The 14,275-nt window shown below is 42.3% G+C and overlaps 2 protein-coding genes across 2 annotated transcripts; one reads left to right on the top strand and one right to left on the bottom strand.

Moving 5' to 3' along the window:
* Positions 1-4,129: 4,129 nt before the first annotated feature.
* LOC102716601 (12-oxophytodienoate reductase 1) lies at positions 4,130-5,651 on the top strand. The gene is made up of 2 exons (XM_006655848.3): positions 4,130-4,584; positions 4,710-5,651. Exons 1-2 carry the CDS (start codon positions 4,221-4,223, stop codon positions 5,489-5,491), a joined length of 1,146 nt encoding a protein of 381 aa, XP_006655911.2. The 5' UTR covers positions 4,130-4,220; the 3' UTR covers positions 5,492-5,651.
* Positions 5,652-8,079: 2,428 nt separating this feature from the next.
* Positions 8,080-12,439, bottom strand: LOC102716324 (factor of DNA methylation 1-like). The gene is made up of 7 exons (XM_006655847.3): positions 12,292-12,439; positions 11,041-12,147; positions 9,790-9,971; positions 9,534-9,623; positions 9,149-9,427; positions 8,815-9,027; positions 8,080-8,717 (listed from the first exon to the last, which is right to left on the bottom strand). The coding sequence occupies exons 2-7, from the start codon at positions 12,134-12,136 to the stop codon at positions 8,484-8,486; spliced, it is 2,094 nt and encodes a 697-aa protein (XP_006655910.2). The 5' UTR covers positions 12,137-12,147; positions 12,292-12,439; the 3' UTR covers positions 8,080-8,483.
* Between the last annotated feature and the right edge of the window lie 1,836 nt (positions 12,440-14,275).

Raw genomic sequence — 14,275 nt, 5'->3', positions numbered from 1 at the left:
TGCGGCAAATAGTCTTTTGGACTATAGCAAGCACGAACCAAACTTGAGGACAACGAGAATCTCGCTTGTTTTGAACAGGAGCAATGAGCCATACTTCAAACTCGCAATGGGAATAAAACCCTAAACCTGTTGGTATAAATTGGTAGAACCCAACAGAGATGCGAACCAAAACGAAGTACTTGAATCTCCTGATAAACCTCATGAAAAATTGGTCATGTGCTCATAGCAGTTCCTCTGGAATCACGTGATCAAAACAAGAGTATGGAATAATACTTCAAAACTCGCCATAGGATGAAATCCTAAAGTTGTTGGTATAAATTAGGGGAACCCAATAGAACAGCGAAACGAAGTATTGAAATCTCTTGGGAAATTTGATCAAAGTGATAAACAGAACCAAAATCTCCTCGGTGAATTGTTTTTCCCTTCCAAACACCAGCTTGTATAAGAAAACTCTCATAAGAACCTGCCATATGCTGAAACTGATATTGCCATCAAACTTCTCAATGTCTAATTTGGTGAAAGACTTCGAGAAAAATTACAGATCAAAAATATATGGTAGATCTGAAGAATGAGAAAAAAAATTCCTTGATAGACTTGGTGTGTGCAAGCAGCAAATTCACCAATTTTTCTTTCTGATGAATGATGCGATGATGGATGCCCCTAGGCCCTAGCTGTGCTTGGTAGAGATAGATGCCTTGATTTCCGCTTTGCTGTTTATGCGAAGGAAAACCAACAAAGGACACATCCACCAGAATCACCTTGCTTCCCTGCTGCTGTGCTACACGTGCACGGGGAGAGGCGATGGTGGCTGTTGCTGCTGCGGCGTGCGTGAGGAGACGCGGATGCAGACGACGCCGCGCCGCGACAGGAGATGCACGTCGATGATGCAGCCAGCCGAAACGCACGACGACCAACACGACCGAGTAGATTGGATCTTTGCTCTGATACCACTTGTTAGGAAAATAGACGTATGACCGATAAGCAGATTTAACATGGAAAACCCTTGCAGTAAAAACCAAGGGCGCCAACCGGCAATAACCACTATGAGGTGATGATTACAATAGTAGGAGAATACATCGGGCCGTCACAGCTTTCCCGTGCAGCTTACAAGGGATATATATAAGGGGAAATCAAGGAGTCCTAATAGGAAAAAACTGACAGAATCCTATTAGGAAACTAATCCTACTCTTACTCCAAGTAGGAAACGGTTACAAGAAACCTAGTAGGAAACTAGTAATATAATCCAAATACATTATAGATAATAATTCGGATCATATCTCTAACAAAGCGGCGTCGTGTTGTTCCCATGTTGATGTAGAGCACCGGCGGTGTTACTTTAATGCATGTTGATGTCGGACGTGGAGACTTGATAAAGACGTCGGTTGCTTGATGTAATGCTTGCTTGTTGGTTGTTCGATGTCGTTGCACCTCTGCTTCTGCCGCTAGAATTTGGGAGGTTTGGAAGCTAGAAAAAAATTAATCTAATCTACTGATGATATATGGTGGTTAAAAAGAAATTGATCTAATACTAATTATTGAAAAAATAATCTAGTCTATGGATAATATACGGGAATTATGTAACTAATTGAAAGAAAATAGATACATGTACTGTGACGTGCGATCACAGTGTAATTGAAGATGGATGGAGTTGAACGATGGATGCATAGCGTCCTTGTTGTCTTGTCGTTGAGGGATGGAAGGGTTGGCCAGAACGATCTCGCTGATTGACGATGGACGGATGGCTGGCGTCGTCGTGGTTGAACTGCGGCATCTTGCCGCTGCGCGATCTTGCCGCCAAGCGCAGGCTTCGCGCCAATCGGTTGGACGGGCTCACCGGCGGCGAGCTGCCGCCGGCATGCCGGCGTTGGATTGAATTTTGACGAATAGTATCTGGATCTAGACTCTGCTACCATGTGAAAGATATTGAAATGGAGAGAATCTATGCTCTACTATGATCTGATGTATTCTATTGTATATTGCACTGACCCTCGTGATATATTTATAGGGTACAAAGGAGATAGAAACTTGGAGTACAAAATAAATATTCTATCGTATATCTTTAGGATTTTATCTTTTATCTCTAGAATTTTCATTGGACTCTGTTATCTCTAACCGTATGTATCATATCTCTAACAATAGTAGCGTATTATCTATACGTTACGACAGGATCTTATTAAAAATATTATTGGTATCTTATAAAGTAGAGTTAATAAAAGGATCTTATTAAAAATATTATTGGTATCTTATAAAGTAAAGTTAATAAAATGGTTTGATATATATGTCTAAGTTATTTTTTCTTTCAGAAAACCGAAGGAAGAAGTTAGTTGATGGCGCGGTAGGTGATAGATTCATCATCACTGCTTCCTTTTGACGGTAGTAGATAAAAATTAGGCATTTTTGTTTCTAATGGCAGTATCAAATGCGTAGGCACTGATTTTTCTTAGTTCATGGCATCCGTGAGTCGTGACCATGCGATCAGGACTTCAACGTGTAGTCGTTTGCGCTGACGTCGGCAGGATGTAAGCAGGTACGTCGCCCAACTATGGGGTCGCTTTAGTTCGATGCAAACACTCGTGTTTGGTTGACTCGACGACAATTCACCTGATTCGGTTTATTCCTTGCTACTTTGGGTTTGTTTGCAGCAAGTATTTCGAATTTTATGTCTAAGGGCGTAATATTTTGGTTTAGTGGGTACATGATATACTCAATAGAGATTGGATTTTCTTCCATTGAGGGACATCCTCATTTGTTGCATGTCAATTAAATAATTATTATTTTTTAAATGATAAGATTGATCAATATGAGATATTTCAATGCACAAAGATACAAGTTATAAAAAAACAAATTAACTAAAACTTATATAGTATACACAATTATATTTGTTATTGTGTTATAATTTATACAAATCGAATTTGAACGTATATGTTACTATTGTATGTGTAAATATGTTTTCACAGTGATATATCTTATATTAATCCACATTACTACTATTTTTTAAAAAATATTTTTTATAATTGTTCGGACGATATGCAAACAACTCGCGATCGTCCCTCGAGGGATGAAAACACGTGCAAGAAATATTAAAGCATGCCATTCGAAAGATCTAGAGTGTTCCTTTAAAATCAAGCTGCACTTTCAACTAGGATTGACAAATTGATTGCATTAAGATATATGCCACTGTCAACCATGTACTCCCCCGTCCCAAAAAAACAAACTTTTGGTTTTTATGTTGAGCGTTTGACATCCGTCTTATTTAAAAAAATTCAAGAAATCATAAAAAAGTCACACATAAAGTATTATTCATGTTTTATCATCTAATAAAAATAAAATTATTAATTATAATTTTTTTAAATAAGACGAAGAGTTAAATATTATATATTGTATAGTTGATTTGTTTTCGGACCCGGAGTAAGTACTGGAGTATAAAACAAATCGTTCGGAGTACCTAACTACAGTTCTTTATTTTCTCACGCGCGGCGTCCCCACAAAATCATATAGTAACAGCGGCTTCCCTGCTGATTGGCACCGTCCTCGAACTCTCGTTACCTCGACGGCCTGACGAGAACCACAAGGTGACAGCAGTACACGTGAACAAAGTGCTTGTTTGGATCCAGTGATTTTTTAGTCCCTTATCACATTGAATGTTTAGACGTTAATTAGGAGTATTAAATATAAACTGATAATAAAACTAATGGTATAAATAAATGCTATTTCATTGGATAAATTTTTTAAGCCTAATTAATCCACGATTAGCAAAATGTTTACTGTAGCATCACATTCGTTAATCATGGACTAATTAGGTTCAATAGATTCGTCTCGCGAAATAGTCCAGAATATAAGATGAGTTTCATTAATAATCTATATTTAATACTTCTAATTAAAGTCTAAACATTTGATGTGACGGGGACTTAAAAAAATCCTGAGGATGCAAACACCCTTAAACAAACGGCCACATGCAATGTATCTGTTCCCACTGACTTTGTTCCGATGACGGAGAGGGTGACGGCAGCAGATGGGAACAGGAAAGCGCGGCCAGTCAAATACCTGACGAAATGGCGTGCGCACACTTGGCGTCTTGGCGACCTCCAGCATCTATAAGTAGAACCAGGCACGGAGCAAACACAGAACAGAGCAAAGCAGCAGCAAGAACACAAACAGAGTGAAAAAGCAGAGCACTTTTTGGCAGCGAGAGATCACACCGAGGAGCGGAGGAGGAGGAGATGGTGCAGGTTCAAGCGGCGGCGGACGAGGCGGGGCCGGCGATCCCGCTGCTGAAGCCGTACAAGATGGGGCGGCTGGAGCTGTCCCACCGGGTGGTGCTCGCGCCGCTGACGCGGTGCCGCTCCTACGGCAACGTGCCGCAGCCGCACGCGGTGCTGTACTACTCGCAGCGGGCGACCAGGGGCGGCCTCCTCATTGCGGAGGCCACCGACATCTCCCCCACCGCGCAGGGCTACCCGGAGACCCCCGGCATCTACACGCGGCAGCAGGTCGAGGCGTGGAAGCCCATCGTCGACGCCGTCCACCGCAAGGGCGCCCTCTTCTTCTTGCAGATATGGCACGTCGGGAGGGTCTCCAACACAGGTACCGGCCGGAGAACTAGCCTTCAGTCAGTGACTTGCTGGTGATTGATTCATTTGCTTCGAAAGACGAAAGGTTCTTGCAAATTGTGCTCTTTGATTGACTCAAGTTGCTGAATGAATCAACAGGTTTCCAGCCGAATGGGCAGGCGCCGATCTCGAGCACCGACAAGCAGATCACGCCGGATGATTCAGGCATGGTTTACTCAAAGCCCAGGCGGCTTCGGACGGACGAGATCCCCCAGATCGTCGACGACTTCAGGCGAGCCGCGCGGAACGCCATCGAGGCCGGCTTCGACGGCGTGGAGATCCACGGCGCGCACGGGTACCTCCTGGAGCAGTTCATGAAGGACAGCGCCAACGACCGCGCCGACCAGTACGGCGGCAGCCTCGAGAACCGGTGCCGCTTCGCCGTCGAGGTGATCGACGCCGTCGTCGCCGAGGTGGGGGCGCGCCGCGTGGGGATCAGGCTGTCGCCGTTCGTGGACTTCATGGACTGCTTCGACTCCGACCCGGTGGCGCTCGGCACGTACATGGTGCAGCAGCTCAACAAGCACCCGGGGTTCCTCTACTGCCACATGGTGGAGCCTCGAATGGCCATCGTCGAGGGTCGCAGGAAGATCACCCATGGCCTCCTGCCCTTCAGGAAGCTTTTCAATGGCAGCTTCATCGCCGCCGGCGGGTATGACCGGGAGGAAGGGAACAAGGTGGTGGCCGACGGCTATGCCGATCTCGTCGCCTACGGGAGGCTCTTCTTGGCCAACCCGGACTTGCCAAGGAGGTTCGAGCTTGGCGCGCCATTGAACAAGTATGACAGGTCCACGTTCTACACACAAGATCCCGTTGTTGGTTACACTGATTACCCTTTTCTTGAGGAGGAAGACGAGAACCCAACTACGACTGATGCATAATTTTCAGCTGAAATCATCCGATTCGAGCGTTTTTTTAATTATTATTCATAATTTAACACTTTTCATGTGGTTGTTACACGCATGATCTTTTTTTTTATTGTATACGTATGTAACTGTGGGGACGAGATTAATAAACTTTTATCGTATTGATATTGTTCAAGAGTGATGTGTCATTTTCCTATCTTCAGCGTACGTAGCGCCAACACCGTCTAAATTCTGTCGGATGTCTCCAAATTGATGTACAATTTAAGCTTGCGCAAGGAACTACGATGTCAGCTGATGGAAATAAACAAACATGATCGAGATTGTTGATTCTTTCACTATTTTGCATGTTTTGCAAAGTTGAGTGATTTTATTATCTTCAAGCAGGGTACCGTCTTTTAGCGTTTAATTGTGATACTTCGTGTTTCATCAACAGGAGATAAAAAAAAAATATACTGGTGCAATATTTTCGGACATCTCTTCAATCACCTGAGGCATAATAAGTCTCTCAATTAGTATTAAAACTCTGATGTCACCATCACATACACATGAATGCGTACCATGCATTATCAGTTTCGCATGAGAGTTAATTTATCCTTGTATTCCATGGTGGGCGCATGGATTGTATGGTCTTTTGGGTGGAGTTTTAGATTCTAAGAAGCACCTGCTTGGTAGCCAGCTTCTGAGAATCTGGAAAAGCTAGTAAACTCTGTTTCTCCAACTTCTGAATCCTTAGTTCATTTTTTAGAATTTGTAATTACATATTCTCAGAAGTTGTTGATCGTTTGGGACAGCATCTGACAGAAACAGCTTTTAGGAAAAGCTGCAACTAGGAGAAGTTTCCCAAACAGGCCGTAGTGCTTGACAAGTTACTACTTTATGCATGGACCGCATTGTAATGTCCTAGAACCTATTTCTACTATCCCTGGGTGCTTAAAACATGTACAGCTTCCGTCCCAATATAACTGTGTTTATGCATCCGTCCCAATATAACTGTATTTATGGATTTTTGTATCTAACGTTTGATCGTCTGTCTTATTTAAAAAATTTTAAAAATAGTTATACATAAAGTATTATTCATGTTTTATCATCTAATAACCTTAAAAATACTAATTATAATTCTACTTTAAATAAGATAGATGAGCAAACGTTGAACATAAACCATGCACAAATGCAGTAGATATCAATTATTCTCTATGTTTCATATTATAAGACTTTATGGGTTTACCTATATTCATCTAGTATATGTGTCTAGATTTATTAACACATATAAATCTAGAAAAGGCTAAAAAAAACTTATAGCGTGGAACAATGAAAATAGTATATTACAAAGATAGATCAAAATTAAGTAACATGTTCATTCCTAAGGCCTAGAAATGACCAAATTGATTGGAGGAAGATAATTGAAAACATTAGATTATAGTAGGATCAAATTATAACAGTAAAGATTGATAGTAATAGTTGTAGATAACATATAGTTGTATCTAGAAATAGAAACTAAGAGTTATATATATCAAATCTCATTCTAGCACTGTAGCAAAAGTAAGAGTTGTATATCGAATCCAATTCTATTTTAAGTTTCATGTATAAATCACAGGTGTATTTTTAGAAATAAAAGATAATAATCTCTAATATTATAATAAAAATACAGAATGTTTCCATCGTCCGTCACTGTGACCGAATTGTTTAGATTAGACTTTCACTCGGTTGTTGTACAAAAGGACTTTGTAGCCTAATGGAAATGGATAAGACGTTCGTATATAACCTTAGATGCTGGGTATGCTGGGTTTGGAACCCAGTGGAGCTGAATTTAGCCTTCTTTTTATCCTTTTACCTTCCTATGCATTTGATTTACTTTTTTTCTCTTATATTCCGAATTTTTTTGCTTTTTATATTAAGAAGTCTTTTACCTACTAATGAAGTTTTAATTATTTCTTTTTTGTCCTAATTTATACATTTTTTGCTTTTAATATCGAATACAAATCTTACCCAACAATTTTTTCCAATAAGTTATATAAGTAAAGTTTTAGTTCAAATATACAAAGCATATGTAATTGTATCTAAATATTAAAGTTTAAACCAATAAATCACATAGTAGGCCCATGAAGTACTGAACACATTATACATGCATTCAGGGACCGAATCAGCGAACGGCGGTGAATCGCATCTGGGTGGTAGCGGACGGATGAAGATAAGGCATGGTCACGTCTGGAAAGGGAACTAAGATTTTTATATGATACACTAACTGTTGACCAATAGTCTTTCCCTCACAAATGGTCGTATGTATTATAAACCGTGCGCCCTATGGTCTTTTCCCCCCACAAATGGACATGCGCCTATAGTCTTTCCTCCCATAAATAGGCGTATGTATTATGAACCGTGCGCCTGTGAGCTATAGGCTACTAGGTCGTGACATGTCGGTTGATCTAGCTCATCAAGACTCACGAGCCTGCTCATTATCTCTAACAAGCTAAAATGCCAACTCGGCTTGATGCGAAAAATGAAATAAACCGAGCCAAGCCTATCACGAGTCGAGTAAGCTAACGAGCCACGAACTTCCTGTCCATCCCTATATGCGCAAGTTCAGAAGGCAAACAAAAGGAGATTAAAGAGGTATCATCATGCATGCTTCGAAGAAAAAAAATCATAGAAACTGGCGAAATGGCATCGGGTTGGATCAAGCAACATGATAATCCAGATAACAGACTACAGAGATAAGCAATTAAGCACGGCTAGCTGCACCTACTAGTACATATCTACAGAACTGCACAATCTACATGCCCTCCGAACATCGGCTGAGGCATGGTTTGTTATTAGAGTTCACTGGCCAGGCCACCTTAGTTTATGGGAGGAAGAAGCATAAGGCTGCAAGCAACAGCATCACATGCACATCAGAATGTGATGGAGTGGTTCATAAGATAGACCACTTATGTCAGGAGAGCAGGGGCCAACTGCTCTTGAAATGGCAATGGCAGGTCCAGGCATAATCCAGCAGCATACGGCTACATCCTCAGCCCCTCCTGCGCTTGCCTGTTGTCTCCATCTGTCCAAAGATGTACTTGAGCACCTCCTTCATCGTCGCCTTTCGGCCTTTCCTGAAGTCCCACAGCTCAGGAACAACATAACGTCCACTGGCATTGTATTCATTGACCTCACTCAACGCGGTCTTCACTGCATTGCAGACATCATCACCGTACTCGATCCACAAGTGCCGCAGTTTTGTGTCGTCGTCATCTACAACTTCCTGCAAAATTCGATGACGGTTACAACATTTGAACAAACACTAGGCTCTAATGTCAAATGTCATAGAAGAGTCAAATATAGAACAGCGTAGCAAGTACCTTGTCTTCACCATTAATAGTTACAATCTTATAAGGATGCCAGGATGGCTTCTTTATTTCCTCCTGCCAACTTGAGACCAGCTCCGCAGCTTTGGTCTCATAATCATCATTTCCATACTTCCTCCTGCATGCATTTTGGAAAGGTTTCTCATCCAGTTCCCCCATCCTTTTTATCCCAATAGCAGTTCGCCCAGTTAGCATGTCCTCCAAACCCTGCCCATTGCAAATATACTATGAAGGAAGGAAACCTTTTAATTAATATCAATCATTAAAGAAGTAAATAACACATAGGTGCAAGGCATTTTGCCAAGCATCCTAGAAAAATAAGCAATACCGTTATCAATTCTTTTCTGGCCTCTTGTAACTCATCGTTGCTTTCACGTTCTTTCTTCACCAGTTCCCCACTCAGTTCTTCCAGGCGTTTCTTTTCATGTTCTAATCTTTCACTCAGTTTCTCCATCTTCTCACTAATATCCCCATCATCATCTCCTTCCAAATGCTTCATCACTTGGAGTGTACCATTCAACCGTGTTACTTCAAGCTCAAGTTGCTGTTTTTCATGCAGCTCTTTTTCTAGCTGAAGCATTCTCGCAAGGACATCTTCCTTTTCCCTCTATTATTTTTATGGTGTATCAATAATTCAATTCTCATCTTAGAGAATACAGTCCCGTTAAACAGGAAAAAACAATAAAAGTAAAATAAAAAAAAGGGCTTCAAACCTTCTGGTCCTCAACTAGCTTCAAAACATCTTCATCCGCCCTCTGCTGTTCTATGCTTGCCAGCTCAAGTTCACTATTATCATCCTTTGCCTACGCATAAGAGACAAATATATTAGTATTTCATACACACATAGATCATAATACCATATGATCCATAATAGAAACATTCAATACTACAACATAAGGAGGGGCATGATATTTTAGTGAAGTATATGATTGTAGCTTGGTACTTCACCTAGATAGTTCATTAGATTACCTTTTGCTTCTGATCATCAAGTTTTTTCCTATCGCTTGCATTCTCAGCTGTTATCTTTTCAAGCTGCTTAGCGCGCGAATTCAATTCTCTCCTCCTGCTATCTAATTCAAGCTTCAAGTTTTCATTGTCCTGGAAAACCCTCAAAGCATAATCACGAGCTTTGCGGTGCAGATTGCGCATTTCTGAAAGGGAAATAAATATTGTTATAATGTTGTAGATTGATGTCTAATAGATATGTTTTCTTCTATTTTGTAACAAATAGAGATACAGTTTAACTAGCTAAGTGATGAAAGTCAATGATTAGGATTATTGTGTTTGTACCTGTTACCGATATTCACCTGACCAGGTTGGTCTTGGTGGTATGTGACAATAAAACATAAAACAAAACAATAAAAGAATTACATAGGTAATGACCTGAGTGATATTTAACAGCCTAACCAACTAAAAGGAGATATTTCTCTAAACAACCCATGTCTAATATAAAGGCAGATCCTGAACAGCCCAAAGTTGCAGTACAGTGGGCTTGTACCTCTAGGACAAAGAGAGAATCCATCATTTTCTGCTTCAGTGTAGGTTCTCTAGATAATTCATGTCCTAAGGTATGGAGACACCACCAGCAAACAATGAAAAGTTACAGGACAGTGGTTAAATGTAAAGAAAAGAACAAGATTAGCTGACCAGGTCACATCATGTGCCACAATTCAATTATCATCTACTAACAATTATGATGATTGGTTGATAAGGAACATGAGTTTTGACAAAAAAATTGGAACGAACATACAATAAATCCCCATCCAGATCAAGGCTGATTATGAGCGGCAGATGCAAACTGGAGTAAAATGCATTAGAGAATTACCTAAAGCCTAATCTAGCTCCAGTGGTAGTGCTAGTTTTCAAGTTCTCTTGCTATCTTCATGCATGCTATAGTGACTATGGGCTAGGACAGGCAGATGGGGATACTCATCTGCCATAGTTCCTTGCAGCAAACTTATTCTTTGCTTAATACAAATGGGATGCAGGTCTCCTTCAATTTTCCAAAATGGCAAAAACAAAAAAAAAGTAGGCTCTGCCTCTGAGCAGTGTTGAACATTTAGGAATTTTAACATGGCAACTGCAACTGCAAATTGACAATGCAACAGTGAAAGAGAAAAATGTCATGGCAATTTCCTCCAGTTGATACAAGTTAAGCTAACATAGCTATACATGTGACAACTACGCCTAAATGAAAGGAAGCAGAATTGCACATTATACCTTCATTATATGCCTCATGTAGCTTCCTGTTGTCCTCCTCAAGTCTTGAAATGGAGAGTTCTGTTGCATTCTTTTTTGTCTCCAAATCCTGCAGGTAGCGGTTTTTTGCCTCGATCTGAGTTGCCAGTATCGCTACCATCTTCCCGGACTTCTCTGATTCACTCTTGGAGACCTCATCTATTGTTGTCAGATTGGTATGCTTCCTCAAGTACCTCCCTACCACATTCCCTGCATTGTAGTCAGCTTCTCGGGCAACCCAACCATAAACCTTAACATCTGTCTCCCCATTCTCTCCCATCATAGAATCTCCAGCACTAATCCATGCCTCCCACTCCTTCTTCCCAAGCTTATTCTTGTTGAAATGGTTCTCGAGTGTGAGTGCATCCCCAAATCCACCCCAACCATTACCAAACCTCACAATTGCAAAGCTCTCAATACCTTCCACATCATCAACAACTAAAGGTACAACATCATCCAAATTAAACATTGCCACTCTATCCGCAAAGTTCTCAGAATTGAATCCTGCACCAGCTGCAAGAACCCCGCTCCATGGCCAAGCAAACTTCTCCTCCTGTTTAACCCCCATAGCCGCTGTTACCGAAGTAGATCCATCGGTATCGCCATTGGCATCAGCCTCTTCCTTGGCACTGGCATTAGAATTAGCACTAGCATCAGCAATGGCAGTTACAGTGGCACCGGGTTTGGCATTGATGATGGCAAGTTCTTGCGCGAAGGACGGATCGGTGCGGACGAATCGAGCAAAGGCACGGTGGAAGGCGCGCTCCCGGCCGTGGCGGCGGTGCTTGCTGGAGACGCCGATGCCGTCGGCGTGCTGGAGGAGGTCCTTGAGCTTGTAGTCCTGCTTCTTCTTGCCGGGGCAGAAGGGGCAGCGGAAGGTGCCGTCCGGGTTGCGCACCCGGTGATTGCCGGACTTGAGGAGGCCGTACGACTTCTCCTCGTAGTCGCTCTCGGCCTCCGAGTCGTCCTCCTCGTCGGACTCGTCGCCGGATTCGTCCGCCGCCGGCTCGGTCAATCCGGCGGCTTCCGCGGCGGCCTCGGCCTCGGCTTCCTCGTAGGGGTCGATGAAGTCGTCCATAATGGCGGAACCTGACAGTCGGGGAATGGAATGAGGGTTCAGTTAAACCCCCAAATCGGGACGAAGAGAGAAGCTTGCAGATCTACGAGAACACGGGCGGTGCATAGAGAGGGGGTAAGAAAGGGGATGCGCGTTACGCGCGTACGGGTGCTCACCGGCGACGACGACGGAAACTGTGGTTGCGGGAGAGATCGGCGCAAGGCGGCGGGCGAGCACGAGAGGAGAGCCTCTGGGAGTGGAGACCGAGGACGAGGGGACGGCGCGATGAGTCGGCGCCTCAGGCCCCCAGCGGAAAGGGGGCAATTTTTCTTTGTTGTTTCTTAAATGCTATTCCCTCTCCGTAGTAAAAGGTTTCATTTTTAACCTGTCTGGTGCAAATCAATACAAAATCAACGGCGCTCTTCACTTTTTCGAAACGATTAATTTGACCATGTCACTGCAAATTTGATATTTTAGAAAAATACTAACTATTCACGATATCGACTAGGTCACTTTAATTTTATAAAATTAGATGCATGTCATTGTTGTCACGCTTTTCATCTTCATATGACTAAAATACCCCTAGACGTGGGACCCACATACCAGCTCCATCTTCTTCCTCCACCTGGGCTGTGTTCGTTTTCATGGTGTAAGTTAACTTATCCTGGCACGAAAAACGTAGTAATAGATTAGTACATGATTAATTAATTAATAATTATTAAAAAAATATAAAATAGATTAATATGATTTTTAAAACAACTTTCCTATAAAAATTTTTTTAAAAAATACACCGTTTAGCACTTCGGAAAGCGTGCGCGCGGAAAACGAGAGGGATAAGTTAACTTAAGCCTTGTTTAGTTCCAAAAATTTTTCCAAAACATCACATCGAATTTTTGGACACCTAAATAAAGCATTAAATATAGATGAACCAAAAAACTAATTGCACAGTTACAGAAGAAATCTTGAGACGAATCTTTTGAGCCTAATTAATTCATGATTAGTCATAAGTGCTACAGTAATCAACATGTGATAATGATGGATTAATTAGGCTCAAAAGATTCGTGTCACGGTTTCTAGCCTAGCCGTGAAATTCGTTTTTTCATTCGTGTTCGAAAACCTCTTTCGATATCCGGTTAAACATTTGACATGAAACTTTTTTAAAAATTTTCTCAATCTAAACACACCTTGTCCATGGGTTGAACGCGGCCCTATCCTTATTCTCTGCCCCCCTCTCTCTCTCCGGACAACAGCATCTTCTTCCCTCCTTTCTCTATCCAGACAGCGGCAAGACACACAGTAGATGTCGTCATTGTCGTCGAGGCAGGCACGGAAGTGGACGGGGATCTTTGGGTCGTGGATCTCCGCCGCCCACTTGTCCAATTTGTTCGTGCACTACTGCCTCGTCGCCATGCCAGGAGTTCACGCCGTCGAGGTGCGCCGGGTGATTAGCCACCCCATGGCTCACGCGCACTACAGTCGCACGCTGGCGCAACTCGGCGTGGATAGGGAGCCCATCGAGGACACCGTCGACACCGTGGAGATGCTGCGGCTGCGATCCAACCGGATGCTCGACACCACCGCCATCACGAGCCCACGCGCCAGCGACCTCGACGTGCTCGCGCACGGCCTCCAGGATGAGTCATGGAACGTCACCCACTTCCGGTTGCTCTCCAAGCCGCCCTCGCCGGTGACGTTGCCCATGGACGCTGACACGGGTGGTCGTGCTCCATTGGGTCATAGTTCCACCGATGGAGCAGAAGAAGTAGAGAAGAAGAAAAAAAATAGAGAGCGCGACGGAAAATGTGACGGTGATGGCATAGATTTAATTTTATAAAATTATCGGTATCTAGCTGATATCACGAATAATAATGGTATTTTTCCAATATGATAAATTTGCAGTGGCATGGATCAAATTAAGCATTTTCTAAATCATAATGCATTAATGTTTCTGCCTTTTCTATTTCCAGTCACTTATTCCCACCCTACCAAAGTCAATACAACAATTACTCAAAAAAATATTTTTTAAATCTTGATGCATTTATTCCATACTTTACCAAACTTCTGTGCAGTAGTTACCTAAAAATATTTTTTATAGGTCAAACAAGAGGAATTAAAAAGAAAATATTTTGAAGACGGTGATATTTTGAGTGAAAGTACATC

Source organism: Oryza brachyantha, chromosome 6 (genome assembly GCF_000231095.2).
Source record: "Oryza brachyantha chromosome 6, ObraRS2, whole genome shotgun sequence".
NCBI lineage: Eukaryota > Viridiplantae > Streptophyta > Magnoliopsida > Poales > Poaceae > Oryza > Oryza brachyantha.
This window is presented reverse-complemented; position numbering and strand designations above follow the sequence as displayed.